Source organism: Betta splendens, chromosome 13 (assembly GCF_900634795.4).
Source record: "Betta splendens chromosome 13, fBetSpl5.4, whole genome shotgun sequence".
Taxonomy (NCBI): domain Eukaryota; kingdom Metazoa; phylum Chordata; class Actinopteri; order Anabantiformes; family Osphronemidae; genus Betta; species Betta splendens.
Genome location: NC_040893.2, coordinates 8,319,164 through 8,338,570, shown reverse-complemented (window position 1 = coordinate 8,338,570; position 19,407 = coordinate 8,319,164). Strand labels below are relative to the sequence as shown.

The 19,407-nt window shown below is 46.6% G+C and overlaps 1 protein-coding gene across 4 annotated transcripts in view; it reads left to right on the top strand.

The window, feature by feature from the left end:
• Window positions 1–19,407, top strand: part of LOC114867476 (cell adhesion molecule DSCAML1) — a 76,159-nt gene that overhangs the window by 51,483 nt on the left and 5,269 nt on the right. For 3 of the 4 annotated variants that reach the window (XM_055514323.1, XM_029170143.3, XM_055514324.1), the window contains 25 exons: window positions 1,088–1,230; window positions 1,561–1,690; window positions 3,277–3,555; window positions 3,701–3,829; window positions 3,982–4,161; window positions 5,328–5,533; window positions 6,281–6,377; window positions 6,507–6,635; window positions 6,727–6,894; window positions 7,101–7,171; window positions 7,858–8,098; window positions 10,254–10,400; window positions 10,621–10,776; window positions 12,106–12,245; window positions 14,754–14,907; window positions 15,860–15,977; window positions 16,111–16,274; window positions 16,361–16,459; window positions 17,699–17,887; window positions 17,977–18,105; window positions 18,180–18,338; window positions 18,449–18,604; window positions 18,812–18,842; window positions 19,004–19,122; window positions 19,221–19,373. In XM_055514323.1, the coding sequence (XP_055370298.1) occupies window positions 1,088–1,230; window positions 1,561–1,690; window positions 3,277–3,555; window positions 3,701–3,829; window positions 3,982–4,161; window positions 5,328–5,533; window positions 6,281–6,377; window positions 6,507–6,635; window positions 6,727–6,894; window positions 7,101–7,171; window positions 7,858–8,098; window positions 10,254–10,400; window positions 10,621–10,776; window positions 12,106–12,245; window positions 14,754–14,907; window positions 15,860–15,977; window positions 16,111–16,274; window positions 16,361–16,459; window positions 17,699–17,887; window positions 17,977–18,105; window positions 18,180–18,338; window positions 18,449–18,604; window positions 18,812–18,842; window positions 19,004–19,122; window positions 19,221–19,373 (3,687 nt within the window). Of the gene's footprint in view, window positions 1–1,087; window positions 1,231–1,560; window positions 1,691–3,276; window positions 3,556–3,700; window positions 3,830–3,981; window positions 4,162–5,327; window positions 5,534–6,280; window positions 6,378–6,506; window positions 6,636–6,726; window positions 6,895–7,100; window positions 7,172–7,857; window positions 8,099–10,253; window positions 10,401–10,620; window positions 10,777–12,105; window positions 12,246–14,753; window positions 14,908–15,859; window positions 15,978–16,110; window positions 16,275–16,360; window positions 16,460–17,698; window positions 17,888–17,976; window positions 18,106–18,179; window positions 18,339–18,448; window positions 18,605–18,811; window positions 18,843–19,003; window positions 19,123–19,220; window positions 19,374–19,407 lie in introns of those variants that run through there. The other variant, XR_008696587.1, reaches the window with a different exon arrangement.

Sequence of the window (19,407 nt, the reverse complement as noted above, 5' to 3'; positions counted from 1 at the left end):
GTGCGTGTGCGCCCCTAGTACGGTGCTGCTGAATAATACATCTTTGGCTCGTCAGAGTTGCGACTTCAAAGCTCAGCGCACGCTGGGAGAGGCAGGAGGGAGGAAGACGGAGAAGTGAGAGGGTAGGAGGGCTGGGGGGGAGACAGAAACAAAGATGCATGACGAAAAACGGTGAGAAGGTCAGTGAGGATTGAGTGATAGCACAGTGTCTACCGATAATGCTAAAGACTCTGTCTGTCTGTCTGTCTGTCTGTCTGTCTGTCTGTCTGTCTGTCTGTCTGCTGGGCTAAGCAGCAGCATGTGTAACATATATGTAATTGAACTAGAACCAGAGGTCACTGCAGCAACAAGCTCAGACGTGAGCGATAGCGGATCTGTTGGCCCGGTCGGCAGGTTTGTGATACCTGCACCAGGTGGTGAATAATGCATGACCATCCACTGAACCATCATGGAGTCAAGCGGTGCTGGTTCGGTTTTCGCTTCACCCACCTCCTCCCATCTCCGTTTTATCGCTTTCGAGCCTCATGCAGTGGTTGACGTTTAACGTGGGTTTGTTTAAATGTCAGTAACATTAGCTGAGAGCTGCAGACGCTGCCGCTGCAGCGCCGACGCTTTGGCACGTCTCTGTTCCTGCATGTAGTGTGTATCTATTACCAGGGGAGCCAGCGTGAGCTATGAGACAAACAGGGACGCCTTCCAAAACACTGCGTCTGCTGTTAAGTTCCCTCTGCTTAAAACGCAAACTTTTAGTTCACATCTTGAAACAGCGGCTTAAAAAAAAGTCATTTCCTCTAGACCTTGAACTCCTCAGAACTTAGTCCAGTTTGTGTGTGCGGGGCTCAATGCTGGACCTCTCTCTCTCTCTCTCTTCACACTCCTACTGTACTTGCTGTTTTCCTCTTCTGTCCCGTCCCCCTCTCCCCACCTCCCATCCCTCTTATTCCTAAAATTCCACGACCTGCTTCTGACACCATCAACTAACGATGTTCTTCTCCTCTTTGTTTTTCTTCCTCTGGTCAACCCATCTCTCTCTCTCTGTCACTTTGCCTGCCCATTTCTCTCTCTCCCTCTCTCCCTCCTTCCTCAGGTCCTCCGAGGATTCGGCCTATGAAGAACATCACTGCAGTGGCAGGAAGAAACACTTTCATAAACTGCCGCGTGATTGGCTACCCTTATTATTCAGTCAATTGGTACAAGGAGGGACTCCTGCTGCCTGATAACCATCGCCAGGTGGCGTTCCCTTTCTGCATTTCTGTACAAAGATGGTTCAAATATAGTAATGACTTTATTCTACAGTAACGATTGTGTAACATGTTGTTTAGAGCTGCGGTGTGTTTGCTTCTATATGTTCTTCCTGATGCTACTTAGTAACTAAAAGAACCTTGAGACAGTTTTTATACTAATGACCCCTGACTTTTATTCTCTGCATGCCACTATTAATTTCATTTTATATCCCTTTACTCTTTTGTTTTAATTTCAACCATCAGCCTAGAAGAAAAGAGCGGATTTAAACAAAAAAATCTCTATGATGTGACGGTATAATATAATATAATGCTGCAGGTGGTGTATGAGAACGGGACTCTGAAGCTCAGTGATGTTCAGAAGGGAATGGATGAGGGGGCCTACGTCTGCAGCGTGCTCATACAACCACAGCTGTTCATCACACAAACGGTTTATGTAACTGTCAAAGGTAAGTCTAGGAAAATGTTTTTGTCTTATATATATAAGTATATGTATAAGTATAAGTCATACACAGTAGAGGCTGGTACAGTTTGTGTAAATAGTACTTTTGTGTTGCAGTGCGAGCGTTTGAACGCAGGGGGAACAGACATTAATTCAAACGAGGGTGAATGTAAAAGGGATGGGGTGCGGGAGCCAGAGTGTGAGTGGAACCGAGGGAGAGGAAAGAAGAAGGATGTATGCACTGCTTCTAATAACCCCTGATTAAGGGGCGGAGTGGTCTAGTGTGCTCTCTCAAGCACTCAACAATTACATGGAGAAGGGGTGTTATTGTATAAGGTGTGTGTTTGTGTGCGTGCGTGTGTGCGTGTGTGTGTGTGTGTGTGAGAGCATGCGCATGTACGGATTCTCCGTGTCACCTTGTATGTTATTTCGCTCCACTATCTGCAACGCGAGCATGACATGTTTGTTTTAGGAAGTTGTCAAATGTGGGCTGTGTGTGTGTTTCAGCTTGACTTTAGCGGATTTGTGAAATGTGTGATACTGGCTGGCCTGTGTTGTTCCACACGCACAGCCGCGAACACACTGTGTGTGTGTGTGTGTGTGTGTGTGTGTGTGTGTGTGTGTGTGTGTGTGTGTGTGTGTGTGTGTGTGTGTGTGTGTGTGTGTGTGTGTGTGTGTGTGGACGTAGGTATGTGCTTATATGAATGTGTGCTCGTCATGTCTCTGATTTAATTAGATGAATTTTAACAAGGCCCAGATTAAATCCCCCAGATGTCTCAGCTGTATACCCCAACCCCCCCCTCCCCCCACAACACCGCCAACACTACCACCCTGCCACCCTCCTCCCCAGCTACAAAGCACCGCCATCACCTCCACCGGTCTCCTTGGCAACACTGTTCTTCCCCCTGCGGATGGGGCTCTAATTAGAGCAGCTATTATGGGCTGGCGTTAGCAGGGCACGGCAGGATGGAGGGGAGTGGAGTTTGTGGGGGCACTGGCAGAGTGGGTAGTGGGCCAGTAGGCCAGGGTTCGTAGGTGTGGAAGCTCTGGGGTTCAGGCCAACGTGAATCTCGAAAAAACAGGTTGTTGATTTGGTTTTCTGCCTCGCCCCACCTCTACTCTGTCACCACATGTCTCCTCGATGCCCCCGAGCCTTCCTTTCCGCGTGCCTGCCCATATTCTCTGTGTCTTTACATCTGACTTTCTCCCTTGCCTTTATCTTTAACGTATTCATATTTTCTTTCAAATCCGTCTTCACCTTTTGCTCACCCTGCTCATTTAAACAACCCTCTCACTCTTTTCATTTCTCCTTTTCACTTTATTTCTTTTCACACTTCGGGGTCTTCTGGCTTCTCTCTCCCTAGCCTTTATTTCACCCTGTTGCTTGTCCTTGCCTTTTTCTCTTCTCCACTCTGCTTTTTCATCAACTTGACGTCTTATTCTGTCTCCTTCACTTGCTTATTCCTTTCCCTTCTCTATCACCACCACATGTACTGTATGTTTTTTCTCCTTTCCTCTCGGCGCACCTCAACACTGACCTCCCGTCATCTCTCTTGCTTACTCTTTCATCTCGTCTTTCTGTGCACCCCTCAGTTCCGCCACTGATCCAACCGTTTGACTTTCCACCGACTTCCATTGGAAAATTGATGTACATCGCGTGCGTGGTGTCGTCCGGGGACATGCCCATACGCATCACTTGGCGCAAGGACGGGCAGGAGATCGTGCCCTCCTCAGGCATCACTATCGACACAAAGGAGTTCATGAGCTCCCTCCAGATATCCAAGGTGTCGCTCAAACACAATGGAAACTACACTTGCATTGCCAGCAATGATGCCGCCACCGTCAGCACAGAGAGGCAGCTCACAGTTACAGGTAATAAATGGAGTCAGTTTATTCAGAGTCAACTATGAAATCAAACATGAATATAAGACATATTACTAAGCTTGTGATGGCAGAAATACATCCATTCTATGAAAGGGTCAGACATAGAAGATTGTCTTTATGATTCCTCTTGCAGTTCCCCCTCGGTTTGTGGTTCAGCCAAACAACCAGGATGGAATCTATGGCAAGGCTGGCATCCTAAACTGTTCCGTTGATGGATACCCCCCTCCTAAGGTTATGTGGAAGCACGCCAAAGGCACACTAGGTAGGGCCCTTGTACTCTATGCGCAGTGATGCTCATTGTGACACTTCTGTTCACATCACATCTGTACCAAAAGAAAAAAATGAATTTCAAATGCAGCTGTAGCCACTTGCTATACCATACATCTGAACCTGTTGGTCTCTCCTTCTGTCCAGCTGGCATTGGGAACCCGCAGCAGTACCACCCCGTGGCTCTGACCGGCCGAATCCAGATCATGAGTAACGGCTCCCTTCTCATCAGACATGTCCTGGAAGAGGATCGCGGCTTTTACCTCTGTCAGGCATCCAATGGCGTGGGCTCCGATATCAGCAAGAGCATGGTCCTCACTGTTAAGAGTGAGTATACGCACCCCCCAAAGGGACAGATGACCGCTGAGAGTACACACACACACACACACACACACACACACACACACACACACACACACACACACACACACACACACACACACCCTATTGGTGCCAAACCGGTCGTCTGTGAGCACACACACATACAGTACTACGTAGACTGATGGAGCAAAGTTGAGTATGAATAAAAGCCAATAAAATACAGTGTGATGGGCAGTGAGAAAGCGAGCAGCTGAGCCATTGATCTCTTTACTCCTGGGATCTGTCTACAGACAATCAGAAACACTTTGGGCCTAATTATTATCTGCAATCAATCTCTCAATCCTGGTGTCGCTGCCAGTAATACTGTGTTATTCAGAGTGAAAGTTCAGGAGAGGACATACATGTATAGCATAATTAACAGACATGTACATACACACAGACTATAATCTGAGGTGAGTGACCACTGTACAACCTAATGCCAAGAGAACACACACACGGACAATTACAGTATAAGCAGGTGAGCCTGAATACAGTCCACCTGCTGGTTTGAACAAGTTCTGCTACCACAGCTTTGCCCCCCCCCCCTCTCTCTCTCTCTGTTTCTGGTGTTAGTGCTATTGATTGAACTGTTCCTCTGCTCTGCTTCCATCAATTCTGTCTGTTTCGCTCAGTGGAGAGGGTGGAAAAGAGGGAGGGTGAGATGAATAAGTGATGAAAACAAAACAGCAGAACCGTCCTCAGATCGATGTTCTGTGTGCGTTGGCCGGAGAAGATTGAGTGTGCGAGTGATTTTGTGTATAGGTTGTACACAAAAGGTAGAGTGTATCGTTCTTGCCTCTTCATTCACCTAGACCCCAACGTTAACTATTGGAGAATGAGAGAGGAGGTTTATTGACTTTACCTCATTGACCATAGCTCTTCATTACTCTACTGCAATGGAAATTGGCTACTCTGAACTCCACCTTTTTAACTGCCAGCTGTCCCACCTTCCTTGTTTTTGCTTCTTTTTCTCTTTTCACATAACCCTTGCTTATTATCGCCTTTTTCTCTCTTCAACCCCCCACCCTCCAACTTTTATCTGCCTCTGTTGTCTAATATCCCTCTTAATTATCTGTTTAATGTCATTGTTTCTTCTTTTTTCATCCCACACTCCATTTCCCTTCTCCTTCCAGTCCCTGCAATGATCACCAGTCACCCTAACACTACCATAGCCAAGAAGGGTCACACAAAGGAGTTGAACTGCACAGCCAGGGGAGAATGGCCCATCATCATCCGCTGGGAAAGAGGCGACACGGTCATTGATCCTGAACGTAACCCCCGTTACTCCATTACCACCAGTGGCAATGAGAAGACGGACGAGGTGTTGTCCACGCTCAAGGTAAGAAACTTTCAGAAATGGTGGAGCTTCTTTCTGATGAAAGCGGACAGCTTTGTGTTTTGATGACTCTCGGGCAGCACACAGTTAGATTCATATCGTTTCACTGCTTGTATTTAGCATAGCATGTGCAGTAAATCACTCATGATATCAGTCACCTAGTCAGCGTCAAAGAGGCTGACTAGGTCTTATATTGTAACTTCTTGAGATAGAGGGCCTTTGCTCCTTTATCCACGTGGGCACTTGGATTGTGCATTCAGACTAGTATTTACCTGTGAGGGATTTCCTAGAGGTGCATGTACAGTATAAGCAACCTAGGGAGTAGTGCCTGAGTGTGTTCAGTCCTCTGGCTTCCTCTCAATGACAGTTACTTGGGTAAATTGGCAGCTTTAAGTTGCACATTGTGTAGAGTATGTGTGAATGGTTGGCTCTATTTAGGTTTTACCTTGTGATCGTCCATCAACCCTGCCGCTCTTGTTAAAGCAGCTGAGATTGCATCCCTGCTCTCATTGAGAGAAAGAACTCCGGACAGACAGGGGCTAGACAAGCAACCTACAAAAAAAGCAGATGGATGTAAAGTGATACAAGTTTAAATAGGCAATTAATACAGTAGGTGAATATTCATATAGTTTAAAGGTACAAATCTTGGGCTAGAATGCAGTGGCCTGATAACACTTCCTGTTTTACACCTCTCCTCCAACTGAGTCCCCTAAAAACCAACACATGCTCGTCGGACCTTTCTTTCCACAGCTACAGCCAGCAGAGCAGGAGGATTCAGTCTTCTTCTCCTGCCATGCCATCAACTCTTACGGAGAAGGACGAGGTCTCATTCAGCTCACAGTGCAAGGTACGGTAACCGTTGCCGTATAAACGCTTCACACGTGCTCAGCATCTTCTCTACGAACAGTATTGATTAAAGCTAGACAAACCTTTTGCTTCCCCTTAATGTATTTGAATGTGTGTCTCACGTCCTCAGAGCCACCCGACCCACCAGAGCTGGAGGTGCAAGAAGTCAAAGATCGCAGTATGAATCTTCGCTGGACACAGAGATTTGATGGAAACAGTGTCATCACCTCCTATGATATTGAGTATAAGAACAAAACAGGTAAGTATAGATATATGTTAGTGCTGCTTTTTCAAAAATGAAACCAGCAATTGGGAAAGTTGACTAAAACACAAGAACATTTTCACATCAGATAACTGGGATTTGAAGCATGCCACTCGAAACATCTCCCCCACCAACAAGCAGGCCAACATCGTGGACCTGCATCCTGCCTCTGTCTACAGCATCCGCATGTACTCCTACAACGCTATAGGCAAGAGCGAGGCCAGCAAGGAGCTCACCATCAGCACCGACGAAGCCCGTAAGTGTTCTGACAACACTTCAAATGTGTGAAAAAGGTTTGTTTTTTAGTCACCATGTTGACACTCACTCCCATCCTTGAATAGAGCTTTAATGTGAAAAGTCCTTCTGCGTGTACCTGTGAAAGACCTACTTGAGGACGGATTGAACGGATTGAATGAATGGATGTTTGTTGTGCACTGGTGAAATGTTTTTTTCCGCCTGCAGATCCTGATGGTCCTCCCATGGACGTGATCCTCCAGCCAGTCACTTCACAGAGCATCAGAGTCACGTGGAAGGTAGAACGAAGCAAACGTTGCCTTCTTGAGGTTTTTTCCCCCATTTTTGTGGTAAATGTACAACTGAGTCCTCGGCTCATCACTTAGGCGCTGTGGTGGAAATTTTCCATAAAGAAGTAGATGAGAGAGTTGTCCTTTTGTGCGATTTATTGAAATAATAAAGAAAATAAAAATAATGGGGAAAGCAAATAAAAAGCATGGATGTTGATCGTGCACATCAACAAACCAAAAACCAGCTGGGGAGATCAGTGCACACACCACGGAGGTGTGATGCAAAGAGCCCACGTTCCTCAAGTTGCTTCTGCCTTTTAGCTTCTCTGTCCGACTAGGGTGGAATGTCTTTCTAACCCAATTAAATTACATGCACCATCTCCTCCCTGTCGCAGTGTGTGTGAAGATTTTTACTTTCTCACACCTGCATTGCTGACGTCCAACTATCTGTGAGAAAGGAGCACAGAGTCTCAACAGACAGAGACACAACTCCCCGACCTTGGGTTTGGGAGCTAGAGTTGAGAGTCTATCAGGCAGAGACAACCATTGAACAATCTAGGTGAAATGTCTAATGCATACAGTAAGACAAAACATAAGATATTAATTGCAGAACATAAGTCATAACTCGTATAATAACTGCATAGAAATAAGGAAGAGACATAGAAATAAAGAAGAGACAATTTTTGCCATAACAGGCGCCCAGGAAGGAGCTGCAGAACGGCGTGATCCGCGGGTACCAGATCGGCTACAGGGAGAACGGCCCAGGCAGCAACGGCCAGTACAGCATCGTGGAGATGAAGGCCACCGGTGACAGTGAGGTCTACACCCTGGACAACCTGAAGAAGTTTGCCCAGTACGGTGTGGTGGTGCAGGCCTTCAACAGAGCAGGCACTGGTCCCTCTAGCTCTGAGATTAATGCTACAACCCTGGAAGATGGTAAGAATGGCATGAATACATATCTATAGACCTCAGCTTATGTGTGGTGCTTGTTGGTTTACCTCCTGCATGGTGCTCTTATTACGTCAAATAGCTATGTTTTTCAATCGTTTGCAGTTCTTTGAGACTATTTCTTGTAAGGGGTCAATGGCTTGCTGCATAATATCCCAAGTTACGACTGGCCGGGAGGTGGGGAACACCCTGGACAACTCTCTAAAAACAGGAAAATGAATTTATTTCACTAAGCCAAAACACAAAAGATGAATTGACCTGTTTTGAAGCAGTAGGGCAATAAACCACTGGGTTGTGGATTCTTCTTGTCCTGCAAAGGCCATAAATTACTTGTTTTCAGGGTCTCTATTTTTTAAAGCGACATAAAGCAGCATTTTCTGAGGAAGCTGCATTATTAATTGTTTGCGTATCAAAGAAGCCTAAAAGATCCAAAACTATTAGCTCTCACCATGAAAACGCTGATAATAAAATCTCAGTTCTCTCAAGAACACTTCCAAATAATGTACTTCCTCTTCTCCCATATTCTTTTATGGACTCACTGAGCTGTGGTTGATCTGCTTGCTGCGTAGGCAAACGCTTTTTTTGTCAATGCATGGCATCTCTCAATCTCACATTTTTCTCTGATACAAACACACACACACACGTCCTATACATACTTGCATGTATACACTGAACAGTTGGCTGAGCTTCATTGGTCCGGAGCAGCTCTCCAGTTCTTCCCTGCGGCTGTCACCGTGGCGACAGTGATATTGATGGCCATTATGATAATAGTGATAACAACAAGCATACTAAAAATAATTATAATTAGCTTGTCTCTCTGTCTGTCTCTCTGTCGTTCCCTCTACTAGCTTCCTGCTGTAATTATCCACAGCTGAGCGCATTGTCTCTCTGCTTCCTCTTTTTATCTTTTTCTGCCCTTCCCTTGCTCCCCTTGCTTTTAACTCCCTTCCTCCCTTCCTCCTTCGCCCCTCACCCCATCTCCTCCCTGAGGACCAGTTCAGAACTGCCTTTCATTATGTTCCTGAATTTCCATTTTCTCCTCTAAACTTGTGCAAAGGTCTCCCTTATGTCAACAGCCTCTGATTCATAAACCTCTCCTTATTCTTTACCTACCTTTGTATATTTGACCCCCATCAGATCCAGTACACACAGTGAACCTGTGCACCTTTTTATATCATCATATTTTCTTTATTTCTCTTACAATGCAGTTGGGATTATAAAGGCAGAACCTGGCCCAAGTTTTGTTGCCTTGAACTCGAGGCCTGAAGATTTATTCATGCAAAACGCTGTTTCGGTTTCTAATCCTCCATTCCCTCCCTTCCTCTGTCCTCCTCCCCATCTCCTTTCTCTCCACCAGCTGCAGAGAAATGTTCTGGTGGACTTGGCCCAGTCTCTCTCTTTCATTGCCCCGTCTTTGAGTCGGCCCCCTTCCTCTCTTCCTGGCCGTCCTTTTCTTACAAGTTGACTTCTGTTCATCATCAACACTGTGCGTTATTCAAAGCCTGAATAACTAATGGTCAGCGGCAGCCAATGGCACAGACACCTGGGCTTGTGGGGACAGAGGGAGGCTTGTACAGGGAAAGAGTTGGTGGTTGTGGAAACACATCAGGCTGGAAGCATGTCGTGAGCTTTTTATCTATCATTAGTCTCTCTACTCGCTCCAGGTTTGATATGAGAATACATTTTAGAGCTACCAAGGATTTTATGCCTGTACCACTAACCATGAAGACATGGTTACAACAACCTACTGTACGTATGTATGTAGAAATTAAAATTTTAAATATGACAATAAATTCCACCAACAAGGTTTAGGGCCAATGAAAGTTGCCTGTGCATCTGATACAACTGTAATTTATTGTTGTGGAGATTCAGACATATTTTAGTCATATCAAAAGTGATATAAAAAACAGGCATTTGTTATTTATGAACCAATGGATGTGTAAAGGTCATTTTTGCTTTAAAGGTATTTACGGTAATAAATAAATTTGGATTTATGAAGACTCAGCTTAAAAATCAAACCACATGATTATTTTTACCGTCTAATAAACTGATTTCTTCCTATAGAATGAAACGGTGGGACAACCTGCCGATTCATATTCCAGGTAATTTATCAGGCCTTCTCTCCTGCTCACTTTGTCTCCAGTGCCCAGCCAGCCTCCTCAGAACGTGCGAGCCATCTCCGTCACGTCAGACGAAGCAGTGATCACGTGGTCCGAGCCTCCCAGATTGACACTGCACGGCATATTGAAGGGATATCGCGTTGTGTTCTGGGCTGTCTTCCCGGATGGAGGTGGGTTGAGTGTGTCTGTCAACTAATTTAGACTCCATGATTAACAAGAGCTCATGTCTTACGGAGCATTACTTTATTCAAAATCATGTACTGTGAAAGCCTCAAGCCTGAAAATGAAGATTACTAACACAAGCTTACAAAGTCATGTGCAAATGTACAACATTTCAAAATGCTTCCGTGGTTCTTTAGCTGAATGGAATTTCTTGTTTTGCCGCTTTAGAGTGGGGTGAAATGCAAAACATCACAACCATCAAGGAGCAGGTGGAGCTCAGAGGTCTGGAGAAATTCACCAACTACAGCATCCAGGTGCTGGCCTACACCCAGGCCGGAGATGGCGTCCGTAGCAACGTCCTGTATATCCAAACCCGTGAAGACTGTGAGTCCATATTCCGGTGGTTGTTTCCACACAGATAAAGCAGCTAATGTGATAATATGTCATTACCTCAGTCCACCTCGTTGGGACAGGTCTGACGTTTTTGTTCTTTTTGTTTTCTGGGGTTTTAGGCTGCGGTGTGGGAGGCAGGCAGCCACAGGGGTGTAGAGGGGGTCTTTGTAGGACTGAGCTTGCTGATTAAAACCTCTTTGTGCTCTGATGTGCCATTACCAGTGCTAATGAGAATTAAGAAGCCCAAACTGTGTGTGTATGTGTGTGCGTGTGTGGTTAAGGAGCCTAAGGGTGTGCGTCTGTGCATGTGAATACTGTATGTGGAGCTGTTAAGTGTGTGTGGGGGGGGTGTGCCCGCATGCGTTCATGTCTGAGCATTGGTGTGCGTGCGTGCATGTGTGCATACGCTATTGTTTGTGTGCAAGTCGAACTCGGCACACAGCACAAGGAGAGGGATTAATTCTTTGTGGCTTAGAGAGAATTAATTTTGTGCTTACACTGGCGGGCTGTGGATTACATCCGTATCCGCCTCTCCTCTGCCTCCCTGGGGCCAGGCGGAGGAGGAGGCAGGAGCCTGAAGACAGGGAAAATGAGAGAGGAGAAAGAGGGAGACAGGAGAGAGAGAGGGGGGGGGTCTAAGAAGTGTCATTTCAGAGAAGGCCTCTGTTCTCTTTCTCTCCATATCTGCATTTTAGAGCTGACCTCAGTGCATTAGCTCTTCAAATATATGTGCAGTATTGTATTAGTCTGAGTGTTTGCGTGCGTGTTTGCGTGCGTGTGCATGTGCGTGCGCGTGCACGTGTGGTTGTCTTGTTTTCCATGATGCAACTTGACACTGTGTCCAGGGGCAACCTCTTCACATAAGTTTAACATTATCTGTCTCCCTCGGCCTCACCCGACACGTTGCTCCCAGTTCTGTCTGCGTGAAGCATATGGGAAAAATACATGTAGCCTAATTGTGCAAACAGCTGATCCTCATCCTGCCTCAACAGGACAGACTTGAAGCATAGGGGGGAAGAATGCAAATAATCAGTATTAAGTTGTTTTGGATGTTCTTTCCAAGCGCCCCACATGTCCTTCCCAACAAGTCAAGCTAGAGGACGGTCCGCTTAAAGTAGCACACAACACGAAACAGTAGTAGTAGTATTTGTTTGTGTGTTCTGTGCCTGGGTTATTTGGTTGCCACCATCATTTGACAGATCTCCCCAGAAAATGGTTGCACACTCCCAACGCAACATAGGTTAGTGCAGATGAAGAGTGAATAGCTGGTTCCATTTGCTTTTCTCTCCTGTTCCATCTTGTTTCCTCTGTGTGATTCAGACCCCGGACCCCCAGCTGGCATCAAAGCTGTGCCCTCCTCCGCCAGCAGTGTCGTAGTGTCCTGGTTACCCCCTCACAAACCTAATGGAATCATCCGCAAGTACACCATCTACTGCTCCAGCCCTGGGTCGGGCCAACCGGTGAGTTACAGGAGGGGCTGGAAGTGGGAAGTGGATGAAAGAGAAGTGGAAGATAAAGACCTCTGAACATGGCTGCTGGTGAAGGAGACACGATCGTTTTTATGTGTTGATTTTAGAGTCTGGAGTTTGTTTCAGTTTGATTTCATTCTATGTGATCTGAAAGAAAAATGGCTTAATTATGAAAATCTGCTTTGGTGTGTTTGTGGATGTGTTTCTGTGGTCTAGTGCTGCAGTGCTCATCAAGATGTGTGCCTGTGTGTGTCTGTGTGTGTGTGTGTGTGTGTGTGTGTGTGTGTGTGTGTGTGTGTGTGTGTGTGTGTGTGTGTGTGTGTGTGTGTGTGTGTGTGTGTGTGTTTTGCATGTGCGCGTAATGAGCTCTCCTCGTTCCGCAGTGTGCGCGCGTGCAAGCTCACCCTCCAGCCTCATTTGCATATCTCCGTCTCATCACGTTGCCAGGACAACCTCATCTGTTCATCAACGAGGGCAGAAAACAAGCCGACAGCAAACGCATACTCCCACTTACACACAGGCACACACAAACATGCATATGCACACACTTATAAATGTATGACACCATACCGGTACATTCATATATGCAACTCATCATTTTACGGCAGGATCAGTTTAAACAAAGGGGCACGTCCTCCTGGCATAGATACACAGGCACTGTGTTAATGTGCATGTCTGCTAATGGACATGCTTCTTCTCCTTACTGTAGTTTCCCTGGTTCAAATCTTTCCCTTCCCTCTATCTTTCTCTGTTTTTCTGTCTCTCTTTCTCTCTGAAGCCCCCATGCAGAGTTTGGGATGATTACTATGTAAATGAGTGCGACTGAAGAGAAGGAAGGAGGGATGGGGGGGTCAGACACCGCGTGGGGAGTACTTTTGTTCCTCTTTTCATTATCTCGCTCTATCGTTCCCCGGATCACCGCTATCTCCACGCCGGAGGAATATTTTAATATCCGTTACCGCAACACACACTCTGTCAGTCCTCTCCCAACGTCTACCCACCCACCCATTCATCCATCCATCCCTCCATCTGTACAGTACCGCTGCCTGCAGTGGTGGGTATGGAGACAAATGTAGCCTACAGAGGGGAGAGAGGGAGAGGAAGACATTGATGTATGTGAGAGTCGGTGGGGAGAAATGCAGAGACAATGCAAAACAGAAGGTGGGATTGGTGGGTAGATGAGAGGAAAGGGAAAGAGTGGGCCCACTCCTGACAGGGAAACGTGGAGAAAGACGGGGAAGTAAAGAGAGGGATGGATGATGAACAGGAAACAAGGATGAAAATCATGAATAGCCCAGTGAATTCCTTAACGACGACTTGTGCACAAATGTGAAAAACAATCAGTAACTGGTATCCGTCTAGAACCGTGCCGCAGTGTTATCACAGGTTTTACTGGTCCTCCACAGCCACCGGCCTCTTAAACTGTTTGACGCATGTACAGCTGTCCTTATTTTATGTGTGCACACACCCATCAGTCACAAATGGGAGTCTTACTGTCAGGAACTGCCACATCACACCGGAGCGTGTAGTCAAATCCTGATTCAGAGGATGGACAGTTAATGCGCTGCCTTCCAGCACACCTACAGTATGCTAAATTTATGAAGATGTTTCCTTTTTTTATTTTCTATTCATAGTTGAGGCCAACAGCGCAGTAACAGACAGAGCTGCTGTGTGTGTGTGTGTGTGTGTGTGTGTGTGTGTGTGTGTGTGTGTGTGTGTGTGTGTGTGTGTGTGTGTGTGTGTGTGTGTGTGTGTGTGTGTGTGTGTGTGTGTGTGTGTGTGTGTGTGTGTGTGTGTGCGCGCGCCTTGGTGTAAGGCTGAAGAGTAGGAGTTGAGGGAATAAGGGTATAATTGATGGGTAGTTGAATAGTGACTGGCAGGCAGGACAAAAACGCTGTGTGTGTGTTTGCGTGCGTGTTGAAGGGACAATGATGTGTATATGTCTAGACAGCAGACACATGGCTGGGTTAAACACGCTGCAATTACACATCCACCTCCGGGTCATGTGTGCTATTTAATGTGTGTGTGGGTATATTCGTGCCGGGTTGTGTGCAGCCATTCCTCATCCTCTGCTCATTCTATCCTCTCTGCAGCAGATAGGCCTCATTAGCGTGTGACTGTTCATGATATCTCTGACTGACTCATTTGTCTGTCCCTCATTGTCTTCTTCTGTCTCAGATATGTTTGCCCTCCCTGGGGAGAACATAAGAGGAGGGGGAGTGGGGGTTTCTCTCTCTTTGTCTCTCTGTCTCATCCATACACTGTTGCCTTATCATAATCTGCCCCAGATGTTCTGTACCTTCCATCCATGCTCCCTTTCTCTTACTGCAGTAACTCGAGGGTAGAGTACATGACTGGGTTCACATTAGAATGATGTTCACCCAGTCCTTCACGTGATGTCTCTCCTGTAGGTTGTTTGTAGTAAGCTCAGCTGTGCAATTAAAAAAAACAGGATGCTCCAGTGTGAACACTGTGCTTTCCCCATTCTCGTCCCCACAGCTGCCCAGTGAGTATGAAGCCAATCCAGAGATGCTGTTCTACAGAATTACCCACCTGAACCACAGGCAGCAGTACCTGATCTGGGCCGCGGCCGTCACCACCGCAGGCCGAGGGAACTTCAGTGACAAGGTCACCGTCGAACCAGCGGCCAAAAGTGAGTCTGGAAAACGTGCAAGTGGCAAATGTAAAAAAAGAGGAGACTCGGGAAAGATGAATGTTCAGTGTGTATAGTTTTGTATGTAAAGGTTAGTTAAGTTTAAAAATATCCACTTCTTCAAATAAGCTCACACATGGTTCAGTCTAGATTTAAAACGATTGTAATGTTAAAAGCTCATGCCTTCCCTGCATTTATCATCGCTCAACATGCTAGTGTTTCTGTTCCCCCATGACCCCGTGAATCATGGAAATGACCCAGCTGGTGCTCTGACACTTTTTCACTCCATGCACCTGTAATTCGGTCCCTTTGTGCCAACCTTTCCGTCGGTTTCTGTGTCACTGCCTGTCTTTAGTTGTGCTATCGATTTCAGAGTTCATGGGCCACCAAATAACACCCCCCCCCCCACACACACACACACACAACCACGCAAATGAGGAAAAAACACATGTAAAGACTGCAGTAGACTTAACAAATTCGTAAGACAAAAGACGGGCTTTAAGAGAGTTTAAGAAAATGAAGAGAGCAGTTTAATCAATATGCTCCGGATTACAAGAGAGAGACACTAAAGGAAGGTTGAATGAACATAATCCACTCCCCAACATGATACAATATATTTTTCCTTCGCCGCTCATTCCCTTGACTGCTGGGTGGTCAAGGAAATGAGAGTGTGTGTGGGACTGTGGGTCCGTGCGTCAGCTGATCAACAGCTTTAAAAGGCAGAGTCCTCCAGGCTCACTCGATGCTTCATTCACTGTTAACATAAGTGCACTGGAGAACCAGCATTAAGCAACAAAGCTAAAGAAAGAGAGACATGAAGAGCTGGATGAGTGACAGACAGTGAGAGCTTCATGTGGGCATTAACAATTTGTGTTAATGCAGTTATCGGTAATGTTGTTTTTTATAGATACATTACTTTACATTTCACCACCTTGTCTTCATCCTCCAACAGCTCCAGCAAAGATCCTGTCATTTGGCGGCACAGTAACCACTCCTTGGATGAAAGAGGTGCGACTGCCCTGCAGCTCAGTGGGAGAACCAACGCCTACAATAAAGTGGACCAAAGACAGGTGAGAATCCAGATTTATACACGCAACCGTCTCAACAATAGATTCACAATGATGAAGCCGGACAGATGAACAGTCTGCCATTATATACAGTGGAACTAGTCTCATCTCAGTCCTCTCACCGCCTGTCTTTTAGTGATGACACCGCCATCCCAGTGACTCTGGATGGACAGCGTCTGATTCTGGCCAACGGGACTTTGGTGCTGCGCTCCGTCAAAGCTGAAGACTCTGGCTACTACACCTGCACGGCCACCAACACCCTTGGTTTTGACACCATTATTGTCAACTTACTGGTGCAAGGTAGACAAGTTAATGACACTCGCCTGTTGATCGTCAGACTAGAAAGGCTTTATGGAGTGGTTCTACCCTGCATGTGTGTGTCCCAGTTCCTCCAGACCAGCCTCGTCTAACGGTGTCCACCACCTCCACCTCTTCCATCACTCTGGCCTGGATACCAGGAGACAACGGAGGCAGTTCTATCAGAGGTAGGTTCTGTCTGTCACATGCATGACCTTCTTTTACTCCTGGCCTGTGCCTTCTTCCTCCAGCACATTGTTAGCGTGGATGCTGATCTCTGAGTTCACAACTCGTTACCCCTAGTATGATTGATGGTGATTTCTGTGCGATATGGGACCAGTCAGACTTCTTTCATTCTGTAAAACCTATTTTGAACCATTAGATAAAATGTATTTTAAAGCTGCTGTATGAGTCAGCAACCTGTCAGCGAGCTCCTGAGAGACACACTGCTTTGCATGCATTAGCGTGTAGGAAGTCTTATAAACTTTGGTGCAAACTATGTGTGTTGGTTGTGCAGGTTTGCATTCAAATAACGTAAAACCAAATCCATGTTTGCATACAGTACGTCAGCCTGTATACCATACGTCCGTGCAGCCTCGCTCTCAGGATTCTTGTACTGTTTGCACAGTGTCAGCATCAGGCTCCATAAAGCGTCTATTTTGCATTACTACTGCAGTAGCATATGCAGATGACTGTTTTCATGGGGCCTGGATAGAAGGTGCTTTAACCACAAAATCTCTATATAAATAAGCAAACAACAACAAGTCTAAGCAAATAATCTTGCAATAAAAGGTTCTGGGTTCTAATCTGTTCTGAAGTGATTCTAATGGGTTGTTCTGTCGAGTTCTTTTTTGCTCTGTTCTGCATGTTGTGTTCTTTTTTTCTCCTGCGACAGACAGAGGGTGACTCTAAAACTTATAAACAAACACTGCAGGATCTGCACATGTTAACCCTTCTAATGGTTTGGACTCTCTCACACCATCTGTTAGAGACAGAGGGTGGAAAAAAAAGATGGTACAAAGAGTACAAAGACACAGAGCGAGAGAGAGGGAGAGAGAGAGATTCACTTATACATGGTTATGTACAGACAGAGGGACGGACAGATTAAATGCAAAGTCTCTGAGAGCAGGAGGGAGTTGGCTCTCCAAGGCAGCTGATTATAAAAACAGTCACCATATTGCATATCCTCATTTGCATACATGCTCAGTCAGCGCCATCCCAGTCTTTGGGTTTGTACTGTAGGTAACTAATGGCGGCGGATAAGGGGAACTGCGAGGCTGTTCTCTAATCAGGGCCTGTGTGGTTAAGAAACAAGTGTGGTGCTGCCCTCTGGTGGCCAGTAGGGGTGACGAGAGCGTTCTGCATCATTCTGCGTTCAGCAGAAGGACTCGCTCACAATAACGCGTGGTGACTTTTATTCGTGGCAGGGTTTGTGCTGCAGTACTCTGTGGACAACACCGAGGAGTGGAAAGACGTGTTCATCAGCTCCAGCGAGCGCTCCTTCAAGCTGGACAACCTGCGCTGTGGCACCTGGTACAAAGTTAAGCTGGCTGCGAAGAACAGCGTCGGAGCGGGACGCATCAGCGAGATCATCGAGGCAAAGACGCACGGGCGCGGTGAGAATTCAGTGATCAGCTCCACGCAACGATGAGCGTCGCACAAAAGTCACTTCACATGTCACGGTTTTGTTGTTGTTCTTCTACAGAGCCTCAGTTCAACAAGGATCAGCCGGTCTTCACTCACATTAACTCCAGCCACGCGCGCCTCAACCTGCAGGGCTGGGCCAGCGGGGGCTGCCCTATCACTGCAGTCATTCTAGAGTTCAGACCCAAAGGTGGGCGCCCGTGCTCTCCCACCGCTTCATCAGTGGGAACGGAGGGAGACTCACATGTGCTCGCTCGTTCGCAGGTACGTGGGCGTGGCAGGCCGTTCGCACCAACGCCACCACAGACGTGTTCCTGGCCGAGCTGCGCGAGGCCACCTGGTACGAGCTGAAGATGAAAGCGTGCAACAGCGCCGGCTGCGGCAACCAGAGCTCGCAGTTTGCAACGCTCGACTATGATGGAAGTGAGTAGGAGACTCCGTTTGCCGCTCCACTTGCACATGTGTGTTTTATTAGACAGTCCTCGACTGTGAGCACAGAGCGGCTCTGGTAAACTGTCCGTGGGTGTTCGCAGGCACAATCCCACCGATCAAATCCCCCCTGGAAAAGAACGATGATGTCAAGAAGCTGTTTTCTATCGGCTGCCCTGTGATCTTGGTTACTCTGGGGGTCGCGCTGCTCTTCATCATTCGCAAGAAGCGCAAAGAAAAGCGGCTGAAGAGACTAAGAGGTGAGGAAAGTAAAAATAGAGGAAGCAGTGGAAGGAATTGAGTTGGCACGGGAAAACAAAGCACTCTTGACAATCCCACAGAAGAAGCAGACTTGAGACTGATGTAGATTGAAATTCAACATTTAGAATGTTGAATGTGGATTAATTTTAAAAGGATTGATTTCTTTGCCACCAACACTAATATCTTGTGTTCTTTGCTGTCTCAAGATGCCAAAAGCTTGGCTGAGATGCTGATCAGGTGAGTTCTCCTCGGCCCTAGTCCTTTAAAAAGCACATCCAAATGATCACATCCAAAACATTCCCCAATCCCAATTTTACATTTTCTCAAGTGAGATGTTTGTGAAGTGAAGCCCACAAGTGAAAGTTTGTGTGTTTGGTTCTCTTGTGTCTCGGGATTAGTAAAAACAACCGCAGCTTTGACACTCCAGTGAAGGGACCTCCTCAGGGCCCTCGGCTGCACATCGACATCCCCAGAGTGCAGCTGCTAATTGAGGACAAAGAAGGCATCAAGCAAATTGGTGAGAGAGAGACCCGCACAGAGCTGCTGTGTGGATTCACCACAGAATCAAATGTGTCCTCGCTGCCAGATTTTATTATTTGGCTTTGTGTTTTGCAGGTGAGGACAAGGCCACCATCCCTGTGACGGACACTGAGTTCAACCAAACTGGGAACCCTCAGAGCTTCTGCACCGGCGTGTCCGTCCATCACCCTGCGCTCATCCAAAACACAGGGCCCTTGATTGACATGTCAGACATCAGACCAGGCACCAGTAAGTGCCCTGTGCTTCTAGTCCTCTAGCCTGT